The sequence below is a fragment of the Mobula birostris genome, chromosome 4, assembly GCF_030028105.1.
Source record: "Mobula birostris isolate sMobBir1 chromosome 4, sMobBir1.hap1, whole genome shotgun sequence".
Lineage (NCBI taxonomy): Eukaryota > Metazoa > Chordata > Chondrichthyes > Myliobatiformes > Myliobatidae > Mobula > Mobula birostris.
Window position 1 is genome coordinate 131,053,525 of NC_092373.1, and position 12,881 is coordinate 131,066,405.

Genomic DNA, 12,881 nt, shown 5'->3' on the forward strand with positions numbered 1-12,881 from the left:
TCATGGGGCTGCCAACACAGACTTGTGTATACACCAGGTCTGTGGGCTGCCAGGTTCAGTATTGGGCAGACAAGCGTCAATATCAATGACCGGGGATAAATCTGTAAGAAGCACTGAAGACAACGGATGGTAAGAGGCCACCCCACAGTGGTAGATAATTCTGCTGCTCCGTTTTTGCATGGCAGGCAAGAGGTGCTAAACATTAGAGGCGAAGGGGCAATAAAATGCAGGGGTAGTTATCGCTGTCATCAGGATAATGACCTTTTTATGTTATTTGCTGATGGTACTCTGACTGAAAACAGTAAATAATTTTCCATTACTTAGCATTTCAGGTTTTTGTCATGTTGAATGTTGATGTCAGAGATCTGTTTGGCTTATACGATTTCAGTGAGAGTTATGAGTGGTTTGCAGCGAAGAAGATTCAGCAAGCCGGTCATTGGTCGAACTTTCCAGCTGGTATAGTAAGGATGGAGGAACACTAGCTGTCCCGCTTTAGTTGTTCTGATACAGGTTGCCTCTGATTGACCAGGGTGTAAAGCTGTTTTCAGTTGTTTTTTGAAGAAAAGTTGAAAACAGGTGCTAAGTAATTTTTTTGTGCTAATTCAAAGGCTGGCTTTTGCTCCCAATTCTGTAGTTAAGTAATGATTACCATGATCTCAACCTGTCTGCAGAACACCTGCAGTTGTAACATTAGAATCAGTGAAGTGTTTTATATGGCTGACACACAACTTGGACTGGGGACAGGCTCCTTGGGATCTGTTGTGGGAAATCAGGTTTACGGGTTTGGTGAGCGGGGATCACAGACATTCTCTACCGGTAAGTAGGTTAACTATTTATTTACAAGACAAAATAGACACTGAACGTTCAACAAACCGTTCAAGCTAAACTGGGTTACAGATACTTATCTAAACTGAGCATCCAAAATGGCAGGACAAAACAGACACTGAACATACACGCAGTGGCAAATATTTATCTAAAATGTGCACCCGGGCCCTCTTTACTGCAGCACATCCCCACTGTCTACCGTTTCCAAGCCACCCGCGCCTAACAGGTCCGTGGTGACCCGAAAGCGAAAAGAGATCACATGGTTACTGCACACTCTGTAAACTCTTTTGGCACTGTGATGTCATCAGCTAAACATAAACTAGTGGGAGGGGCTGCAATGCTCCTTGCACGGGCCGATCTCCACCTCTCACGGGGGAGTGGCTTTCCTTGAGCAGATTAAGTTAAAACACTGCAACAGAATGTAACATTTAGTGGTGCAGGTGGAGAAGATCCAGGACAGAAGAGAATCTAATGTGCCTCTGGGCTGGGAGAAAGAAGTTTGCTTCATCTAGCAGCATCTGATGGCTTTGCATCATCCTTCCATTCCTTCTCTAGACTAAGGGGAACCCTCTCAGGATTCATTTCTCCAGAAAACTCTTGCTGGCTCAACCACTTACGCTCCGAAATGCTTGCTCATTTTTGCCGCTCAGAGCATTTTTGTAAAAAACATTGAAATTGCATCACATTGGGCAAGCTCTTGATAAGTTGCCTCAGAGATTCTGATAAGCCGTTTCAACTCTTCAAATCTCCCACAAGTGATTATGTATTTATTTAGAGAGTAGAATTGCTCAGCAACTACGCATGTTCATCTGGTTTTGGGAACACAGACAAGTGATAGATCTGGATACCAAGATGTTATGTAGCCTTTTTGATGGCTGTATCAAAAAGAAAATGAAAAAGGTGTAAAATTTCAACATGCTTATCAAATTGGCACCTTGTGCTGAAGGAAGACTGACCTAGCTATGGCATGTAAGACCCAGTCTTGGTTGCTTTGGAATCATTTAAGTGCTAAGCATTCAGAAAAAAATGCTTCTTTAAATTTCAGAAGCGATGAAGGACCCTATGTTGCACATTTTCAGCTGGTACTGAGGAAGTGGCTATTTACAAGGATAAAATATTCTTCTGAGGTTATTGTATACCAGAAGTCATTCAATGACCTCAACCATTTCATGAACAAAGGAAAAAGCCATTAAAAATACTTAGTAGCTTAATCATAATATTTTTAATATTCTTTGTTGACACAAATGTAGATGCTTAAGTGCTTCCAAGGAAATATAAATCAACTTATTTAGAACTATTTTATAATTCTGCATATCATTTGGATAAGTACAGTGTATGAATTACCAAAAGTGCTACATCAGGACTCCAACAGCAGAATATACAGAACTATATAGCAAAGCACAGAAAATCATTAGACTTCTAAAAAGGTTGGAAAGGACATTATTCTTAGGGCATGGTTTAACCCTGCTACTCAGCATGTTTGTTTGGAGAGTTGTTAGAAAAGTGAGCCATATGCACCTTTTTGCCGTTTCATCCAGTCCTTGGTTCCCTATGGCTACTGCACAAAACAACAAAGATGGAACCTAGAAAGCTTTTTAGCAGTGCAGCAAAAAGCAATATTGTTACAAAGCAAAAGTCACCATTGACAGTCAAAGAGGGGAAAATATAGTTAACAGGAAATTAATTACAAAATAGAAGAAATAGTTAATATAATTCATCTAGTAAATCTGGTTTATTTACAGCAAAAGCTGTAAAATGGTTAAATTAGATATGATACTAAAAAGGCACAACGTTCCCTTTCTTAAATACACTGTAAGCATCAGATCTTTATGCATGCAGAAACATTTCACTTTACAAAATTTTACCTTTAAAAAAAGAGACTATATTTCAATTTTTCCTGCCAAAATATATTTCTCTCAAAAAATACATTTCTCCAAATTCCTTTAACCTTTGAATATATCCCTTTTCATCTCTTTAATACATATCTGTATTTTATCAGTCCCAAACCTTCATGAAGCTTTTCTTTAGTGTATAGCAACATACAGGACACCAAGCCTGCTAAAATAATTTTTAAAGCCAGCAAAACATGAGGAGGAAAGTTTAAGGCAAAGTTCATCGTTGAGGATCACTTCTTGTGAAAAAATAGGGATTTGGTCATTCCCATTGTGACGTCTGGCAACTGGTCATTGATGATTTCCACTAGCATATCTGGGAATTCAATCTTTAGTGCTTTTGATTCCACAAACGTGTAGAAGCAGAACTGCAGCAGCCCACTGACCAGCTGGAAGGGAAGAACGTACTCAGTCAAAACCAGATTTCTATAGTTATTTCATCATCATTTACAAACATGCAAACAATTGCTCTAGTCTCCTGGACTTTGCCCGTAGGCCCCCGTCACAAAGAGCCCATGAAAGCATCTCAGCTCTTCACCGAACTTCCCCATCCTGTTTTGCTTAGTATCTCCTACATTCTTCTTCTTCCTCAACGAGGGTCTATGGACTGCACTTAGTAGTCTAGTACTCTCGTCTCATTAGGTGAAAATAGGTCCCTCCAGGTATGTCTGTGACCAGTATACAGGGAACAAAAGTTAAAGGAGGGAATAATATATCTAAGAAAGGCAAGGGAGAGTGTGGTGTCGATAATCTGATTTTGAGGGGCCTGAGCAGAGTTCTTCGCATCATCATGTTGGCAGGAGCACAAAGTGCTCTAACGTTGACACCTGTCAAGGAGAAGGCAGAAGCAATGGGTACAATCCAGTTGATGTGTGAAACTTTGACCCTTAATATATATTTCCTAAATGCTAGTTTTAGTTGGGGTGAATTTTCTCTTAATTCTTTCCCCTCCCGGAAAGAGATTATGTAGCTGATCTGCTTCCAACACAGTTTAATGGGGGCTGCTAGTGAGAAGTTGCATGGTTAAATCACACTGGTCTAAAAAGAGCTCAGCATCTCAGGAAGTGACACCAGGTAATTTTAAAGTTGCTATCACACCTAAATAATTTCCATTCTCAGTCTTGCAAATAAATTACAATGTTAATCTTAAAACAATGCCACAGTCAAATTTGGTGTTGATTGCTATGTACATCCTTTCTTTACCACACCTCTGGAAAAGCAGACTTTTTTCCACATCTGGCAGTGCCTTATTGCACACAAAGAGCTCTCCCTCCTTCACCGTAAGACATATGAACAGAATTAGGCCATCGAGTCGGCTTCGCCATTGCATCATGGTTGAACCTGGATCCCACTCAACCCCATATAAGACCATCTGCAGGCTACCTTCCTCATCAATGAACTGGATATATAACAATCTCAGTCTATAACATATACGTTTTAATTAACAGCTGGAGTGGAAAACTGTCAACTGCTAATGATGTGCTTGTGGAAGTTGAGATTTGTGGAGGAGTGGAATGGATGTACCCTCTCAGCACCTGGGTATTGTGCTGCATCAAGGAAACCTGAAATACCTGGTGTAACCAGTGTGTATAAAGAGGTGCTAGCGCCAGAGACACACAACACTATTCTTGGCCTGACTGGTTTCTGTGCTCATCCAAATAAGGGTCAGCGTTTGATTGATAGTGAAAAATGGCCTGTAGCTGAACAGTCAAACTACTGCTCAATGGGACTCATTATCAAGCAGCATTAAGTTTGGTCTCAGCAGCATTGTGACATTTGAGTTAATTTTCACCTGTTAAGAATAATTAAGAAAAGCTTCTACTGTGGTGATTCCAAATTAATGATGGAACTTTTCCATAAAAAGATGCTTTTCAGCTGGTTGAGCCATTTCTCCAACGTTTCCTCTGAAGTCTCAAAAAGGAATTTGGGAAAATTCATGTGGAAGTACTTTCTGAACCTGCCTTATAGACTGTGTTATGTGCACCTGTGCTCTAGTAATGATCATTAGATAACCTGCTTCAATTGAGAGACAGAAATCCTGCAATATCACTGGGCGAAAAGAAATGGCGTTCAAATATTAAGTGTTTTAAGGGACCATTAGCGACATTACAGAAGACAGCACAAGCTGCCCACATATTTTATAGTGCAGGTCTGAAACTGCTATGCCATTTAGCAATTTTGATGCAGCTGTCAAGAACCCAACATAACCCCATGGAAACACAATGTATTTGAGGTCCATGGCACCAAAAACTTCTCAGGAAAATTTTTGCAGAATTCTTGGACCTAAGTAATACTCACAGTAAACAGATAAGAGGCTGAAATTTAGTTTCCATAGAATTAATGAACTCATATATTGCCTTAGTAGGATACTTCATTTAAATCAAGAGAAAACAACAACATCAAGACTTGCATGGATAGACCTTGTGCTATCTCATAGACTCTCCTGCAGGGAGCAGTGTGGGGGCACTAGGTTGGCAATAACTGGAGCCTACTATGGCAACAGTATTGACTTTTGCCAACAGTCATAATAGATAATGAGAAGAAACAAATGTTCAGCCCCAGATTTAAGTCAGCTTTGGCTGCCTTCAAACTGTATTGACAAAAGTACATTTATGACATTCTCAGGCTTGAGATTGAGCTATCTAATCAGTTTAATTTAGGAAATGTAACAACAGAATTTTGAAAATACATGTTTTTTTTCAATCCATAGTCAGAATATAGCTTGTAGCTTCTTCTATTTAAAGATTTAACAAGGCCATGAGGAGCAATAGCATTCGATATGCCTTAGGGTTGCAACTTGTATAAGTTATTACCAGGCGCTAACTGATTCCAGAGGGAAGAAATGCAACAAAATCGAGCACCAGCTCATTTTGGAATGGCAGCCGCATCACACATCATTGTCTACTATTAGCTTACAGAATCTTGTGGCAGAATCTGCTACTGTCAGTGGGAATTGCTAATTATAACATTTACCAAGAAACACTATATAGTGTTGGGATTATTTTTGAATTGAAATCACACTGAATAATAGTGATAACCAAATGATTTGATAAAATGGTAGAGGATTTCATACAAACACAATTGTCAGAATGAGTCTGATGTACAAAATCAGTTTAATCATACTCTGGTATAATCTAGTTTCAGTAATGGATCTCTGCTGTGCTTTTACTTCAGAAGGGAAACAGGAATAATCCAGGTAATTATAGGCCAATGAGTCTCACATCAGTGGTAGGGAAGCTGTCGGAGAGGACACTGAGGGACATGATTTATGTGCATTTGGAAAGGTATGATGCCATCTTAGGGGCAGTCAAGATAGCTTTGTGCCAAACAGGTCACGCCTTACAAACTTGAGTTTTTTGAGGAGGTGACAAAGGAACTTGATGAGAGTAAGCAGCGGATGTTATCTACATGGATTTTAGTAAGGCACTTGATTAAGTCCCTCATGGTAGGTTGATTCAGAAGATAAAGATGCTTGGAATTCAGAGTGAACTGCAAGTTGATACTTGGAACTGGCTTGGCCATAGAAGACAGCAAGTGGGGGTGGAAGGCTGTTTTCTGGCTGGAGGTAACCAGTGGTGTTCTTCAAGGATCGGTCCTTGGACTTCTGTTGCTTGTGATCTATATCAATGACTTGGATGAAAATGTAGATGGGAAGATTCACAAACTTGAGGATAATTGGTATTCCATTGAGAGTGTAAAGGACTATCAAAGAATATAGTGGGACATAGATCAGTTACAGACATGGGCAGAGGAGTGGCAGATGGTGTTTAACTTGAGCAAGGATGAGGTGTTATAATTTGAGGAGTCAAATGAAAGGAAAAGTAGAGTCATTGGTAGGCCTTTAAATAGCATTAAAACGAAAAGGGATTTTGGAGTTTATAGTTTACTAACAGTGGCTACCCAAGTGAATAATTTGGTAATGAAGGGGTATGATACGCTTGCTTTCATTGGTAAGGATGTTGAGTACAAGATCAAGGAAGTCAAACTGCAGCTACATAAAACTTCAGGCAGACTGCACTTAAGAGTATTGTGTGCAGTTCTGATTGCCCCATTAAAGGAAGGACGTGGAGAGTGTGGAGAGGATGCTACCTGGATTAGAGGGTATGAGCTTGAAGGAAAGGTTGGGCATACTTGGGTTGTTCTCCCTAGAGCGTTGGAAGCCAATAGAGGTTTTTTTAAACTTTATTGAGGCATGGATCGGGAAGACAGTCAGAATCATTTTCCCAGGGTAAAAATGATGAATATCAAAGGACATACCTTTAAGGGGGAGGGGTTTAAAAGCTCTGTGAGGGGTAAATTGGTTAAGCAGAGAGTGGCAAGTGGCTGGGATAAGTTACCAGGGTGGTAGTGGAAACAGTTTGGTGGAGTTTCTGGTTTTTAGATAGACACATAGTTAGGTTGATGAAGGAAAGGTGGTGGATATTGTCTATATGGACTTTAGCAAGGCCTTTGTCTAAGTCCTGGTCCAGAAAAGTTTAGTCGCTTGGCATTCAGGATGAAGACATCAATTGGATTCAACATTAGCTTAGCAGGATAAGCCAAAGCGTAGTAGCAGTTGATGATCTGTGGTGAACTGGATCAGCAAACTTGTGGAAACATTGGGGGCATAGCAGATAAAAAGGAAGTCCATCACCGTTTGCAATAGGATCTGGACCAGATGGGAAAAAATGGCGGATGGAACTTAATGCAGACAAGTATGAGGTGTTGCACTTTGGGAGGATAAACAAGCGTAGGACTTGCAGAATGAATGGCAAGGCTCTAAGGTGCGACAGAACAAAGTGATCTGGGAATACAGATCCATAATTCCTTGAAAGTGGAACCACAGTTACATAGGGTCTTAAAGAGAGATCTTGGCTCATGGGCTTTCATAAATCAGGGCACAGAGTACAGGAGTTAGGAGATTACTGTGAAGTTTTGAAATTGTATAAAATATTGGTCAGGCCAAATTTGGAGTATTGTGCGCAGTTCTGGTCACCAACTTACACTAAGGATATCAATAAGCTTGAAATAATGTTGCCAGGACTTGACCTCGAGTTATAGGGAGAGGTTGAGTAGGTTAAGGCTTTATTCTCAGGAAGCAAGAGTGAGAGAATGAGGTGGGGCGATAACAGTTTACAATAATGCAAATGCGGTCGGTCTGACACCTTATGAAGCCTCAGCAGTACATCCTTGTTTTTATATTCTAATCCTCTTGAAGTGAATGCTAATATCAGATTTGCCTTCCTTACCGCTGACTCAACCTGCAAGTTAATCTTTAGGGAGTCCCGCAGTAGGACTCCAAGTCCCTTTGCACCTTTGATTTCTGAATTTGCTCACCATATAGAAACATAGAAAATAGGTGCAGGAGTAGGCCATTTGGCCCTTCGAGCCTGCACCGCCATTCAGTATGATCATGGCTGATCATCCAACTCAGAACCCTGTACCAGCCTTCCCTCCATACCCCCTGATCCCTTTAGCCACAAGGGCCATATCTAACTCCCTCTTAAATATAGCCAATGAACTGGCCTCAACTGTTTCCTGTGGCAGAGAATTCCACAGATTCACCACTCTCTGTGTGAAGAAGTTGTTCCTAATCTCGGTCCTAAAAGGCTTCCCCTTTATCCTCAAACTTTGACCCCTCATTCTGGACTTCCCCAACATCGGGAACAATCTTCCTGCATCTAGCCTGTCCAACCCCTTTAGGATTTTATACGTTTCAATCAGATCCCCCCTCAATCTTCTAAATTCCAACGAGTATAAGCCTAGTTCATCCAGTCTTTCATCATATGAAAGTCCTGCCATCCCAGGAATCAATCTGGTGAACCTTCTTTGTACTCCCTCTATGGCAAGGGTGTCTTTCCTCAGATTAGGGGACCAAAATAGCCTATGTCTTTATTCTTTCGACCAAAGTACATGACCGTACAATTCCCTATGCTGTATTTCATCTGCCACTTATTTGCCCATTCTCCTAATCTATCCAAGTCCTTCTGCTGACTCCCTGCCTCCTCAACACTGCCAACTCCTCCACCTATCTTTGTATCATCCGCTAACTTGGCCACAAACTTGACTCACTTAATTTGGTGTTGTGTCTATACTTTCCTCAGTTGATTGTGTGTTCTGACTCAAACACTTCAGTACTCCCGTTAATTTAAGCAAAGTCTTTTTAGCTGGTAGGATTTCAAAATGGGAAGATTCAATGTCACTTACTAAGTGATCAGTATAAGAAACTAAAAAAAAGACATCTTGTTCTGAGAGGTCAGAGAGCCTTTCTATGTTTATTATTTTTACACAAAATAAACTCTTTTAAAAAGAGATTTGCCAATAAGTGAGGAGGATTTCTCAATATGATTCATTGATTTTTAACTTCACCCATTGTTATGTGCAATTATCCATTCTGTTTTACTAAGTTACCACATGTGGACCCTTGGGGCATCTAACTGAATTACCACATGCAGACCCTTGGAGCATGTGACTGTTATAGAGGGTTGAGGTGATTCTTTGAAGAGTCATAAAGCCCTGTAACATTCAAGAGAGAAACTATGAAACCCCACAATCACAGGATGTTACTTTCATAGACTTACCTCATGCACACAGTCCAAGACTTTGGTCAACTGGTAAAACCGTTGCCAGTTTTGTCCCATGTTATTTTCATTTCTTGCTATAGCTCGTCTCAACTCCTTGATATAAGTTGTCCTCATTTCATCAAATGAAGATTGACTTTTTAGGCCATCTTTTGGAACTGTGTGGTACAGAATAAAAATCAGTTTATATCAATTATGATACCCACCAAATTCTTTTTTAAATAAAATAATCTATTTAAAATTGCATAATAGATTGACCTGTGTGGGCACATGGCCAAGTGGTTAAGGCATTGGACTAGCAACCTGAAGGTCGTGAGTCGAGCCCCAGCCGAGGGAACGTGTTGTGTCCTTGAGCAAGGCACTTAATAACACATTGCTCTGCAACGATACTGGTGCCAAGCTGTATGGGTCCTAATGCCCTTCCCTTGGACAACACTGGTGTCGTGGAGAGGGGAGACTTGCAGCATAGGCAACTGCTAGTCTTCCATACAACCTTGCCCAGGCCTGCGCCCTGGAGAGTGAAGACCTTCCAGGTGCAGATCCATGGTCTCGCAAGACTAACGGATGCCTTTATTTAGACTGGCCTACTGAATTTTAATAATGTTGGAACAAATACAAGTTCTCATTGATCACAGGAGAGTCTTGTAGCCAATCCTATTTATTTGGTTGCCTTCTCCTATCTGCATATAGGCAGAGGCTAAAGAACATGGCTCCAGAGATAAGGACAAATAAGAGATCGCGGGAGGCAGAGAAGCAGCTACAGAATTGCTTTCAGCCAGCAGACTGGGCAGCGATCTGAATGAAAACACCACAGACTTTACAAAAACACTCATGAACAAGTCTGTCCTCACAAAATCATTCAGCCTTCCCCAACCAGAAGCCCTGGATGGAGCATGAGATCTGGAACCTGCTGGGGGCCAGATCAGTGGCATTCAGATCTGGCGACCAAGTAAGATAATGCGGCCCAGGTGAGATCTCCGGAAAGCCATCTCACCCCCCAGTGACCCAAGTTTGGCAATTCTGGACCAAACTTGAGTCACTGGGGAAGGCTCTACAGGTGTGGCAGGGCTTGAATGCTATCACCTCTTTCAAAGTGAAACCAAGCAAAATAGGTGACAACAAGGTTTCACTCCCAGACAAGCTGAATGCCTTCTACGCTCACTTTGACCGACAACACACGGAGGAACCTTCATGAGCTCCCACAGCCCCCAGTGACCCTGTGATTTCAGTCTTTCACTGTAAGAGCATCCTTCAGGAGGGTGAACCTATGGAAAACATCCAGCCCAAATGGGGTATCTGATCTGTGCTGATCAACTGGCTGGAGTGTTCACTGATATCTTTAACTTCTCGCTTTGGCAGGTTGAGGTTCCCACCCTCTTAAAGCAGGCTTCAGTTATGCCAGTGCCGAAGAAGAATGTGGTAACCTGCCTCAATGACTATCAGTAGCACTTCTATCCACTGTGACGACGTGTTTTGAGACAGTGATGATGAAACATATCAACTCCTGCCTGAGAAGTGACTTGGATCCGCTCCAAGTTGGCTACCAACACAACAGGTCTAGAGTAGATACCATTTCATTGGTTTTTCACTCAACCCTGGAACATCTGGACAGCAAAGGTGCATACATCAAGATGCTCTTTATCGACTACAGCTCAGCATTTGGTATCATCATCTCCTCAAAACTAATCGATAAGTTTCAAGACCTTGGGCTCAATACCTTCTTGTGCAATTGGATCCTCGATGTTCTCACTTGCAGACCCCAGCCAGTTTGGATTGGCAACAACATCTCCTTCACAAACTCTATCAATACGGGTGCATCACAAGCCTGCGTGCCTAGCCCTCTGCTCTACTCACTTTACAGTTATGACAGCTCCAATTCCATACTTAAATTTCTGACAACACCACTGTCGTAGGCCAAATCAAAAATGGCGATGCATCAGCATATAGGAGGGAGATTGAAAATCTGGCAGAGTGGTGCCACAACAACCTTTCACTCAAGGTCAGCAAGAATAAGGAGCTATTTATTGACCTCAGGCAGAGGAATCCCTAAGTCCAAAAGCCATTCCTCATCAGGGGATCAGAGGCAGAGAGAATTAGCAACTTTAAATTCCTTGGTGTTCTCATTTCAGAGGATCTGTCCTGGGCCCAGCACTTAAGTGCTATTAGGAATTAAGCATGGCAGCATCTCTACTTCCTTGGAAGTTTGTGAAGATTTGGCATGACATATAAAACTTTGATGAATTCCTATAGATGTGTGGTGAAGAGTATATTGACTGCGTGCATCACGGTCTGGTATGGAACACCAATGTTATTGAATGGAAAAGCCTACAGGAAGTATGCAGCCCAATCCATCACGGGGAAAGCCCTCCCCACCATCGAGCACATCTTCACGGAGCACTGTCGCAGGAAAGCAACATCCGTCGTCAAGGAGCCCTGACCCCCAGGCCATGCCCTCCTCTCACTGCTGCCATCAGGTGCAGGAGCCTCAGGATCAACATCACCAGGTCCAGGAACAGTTCATTCCCCTCAGCCATCAGGCTCCTTATCCACAGGGCAGAACTTCACTCACCCATGACTGAATTGTTCCCACAAACTTTGGGCACATTTTCAAGGACTCTTCATCTCATGCTTGGGCTATTTATTGCTTTTTTTTTTCTCTTTTGTATTTGCAGTTTGTTGTCCTCTGCACACTGGTTGTTTGTCCATTCTGTTGAGTGCAGTTGTTCATTGATTCTATTGTGTTTCTTAGATTTACGGTGTATGCCCGCAAGGAAATGAATCTCAGGGTTGATAATACATTTATTTGAACTTTGAATTGAATAGTACATTCTATTACGTGGCTCGAGACTCATAGCATCTTAAAACCTGGTCCAATCTACTTTATAAGGGGGTGATACAACATATACATGCAGATGAGTAACAAGACAATTTACAGGATACTTCCAAGAAAGTCCTAATCATCTCCTAGTTTTCTAAACTATTTTTCAAAACCTGTCTCTCCTTTAAGGCAAGTTTCTTTGGAATTGAAAGACTATTTTGGATTTTGTTCTCCTGTCACACATGGAAGGGTTGCATGGAAATACTCTAAGTACGCAGCACTGAAAATTATGTGGATATAATTCCAGAGACATTCTACAGAAAGTGTAACTAAATGCTCTATGATGTTGGTGCACTGAGAATAAAAAGAATGTAACAGCAATGCACTTAGTTCCATTTGCAGAAACACCTCGGTAACAAAGACCTGTTCTCATCCTTTGATTTTAACCTGGCATTTTGCTGTTTGCTTTCCTTCCCTTTTTGGTGAAACTATTGTCCTTAAATGCTGCAATTTACCAATAACTCTTCCATTAATCACTGTTTGGAATGCTGGTGCTGGACCATTTCACAGTGAGATCATCCCAGGCCCGAACTTATCCAACAGATTACTTGGGGAAGGTTCACTGTGTTGTAGCCAGAAGACAGAGCAGCTCCCTCCTCCACAGCCCAGTGACATTAAAACAAATAATTCATCCCAATATTGTGACAGCAAAAATAAGCTAGCTCATTTGTCAGGGATACTCAAATTATGGACACAGTATTGCATGCCTTAGTAGATAGTTTCTCA

The 12,881-nt window shown here is 41.5% G+C and overlaps 1 protein-coding gene across 3 annotated transcripts in view; it reads right to left on the minus strand.

Moving 5' to 3' along the window:
- Positions 1-2,037: 2,037 nt before the first annotated feature.
- The window catches only part of nr3c2 (nuclear receptor subfamily 3, group C, member 2), a 382,882-nt gene continuing 372,038 nt past the window's right edge, over positions 2,038-12,881 (minus strand). For all 3 annotated transcript variants that reach the window (XM_072256042.1, XM_072256041.1, XM_072256044.1), the window contains exons 8-9: positions 9,278-9,435; positions 2,038-3,106 (exon numbers count right to left, since the gene is read on the minus strand). In XM_072256042.1, coding sequence (XP_072112143.1) covers positions 2,951-3,106; positions 9,278-9,435 — 314 coding nt within the window. In that variant the 3' untranslated portion in view covers positions 2,038-2,950. The remainder of the gene's footprint in view (positions 3,107-9,277; positions 9,436-12,881) is intronic.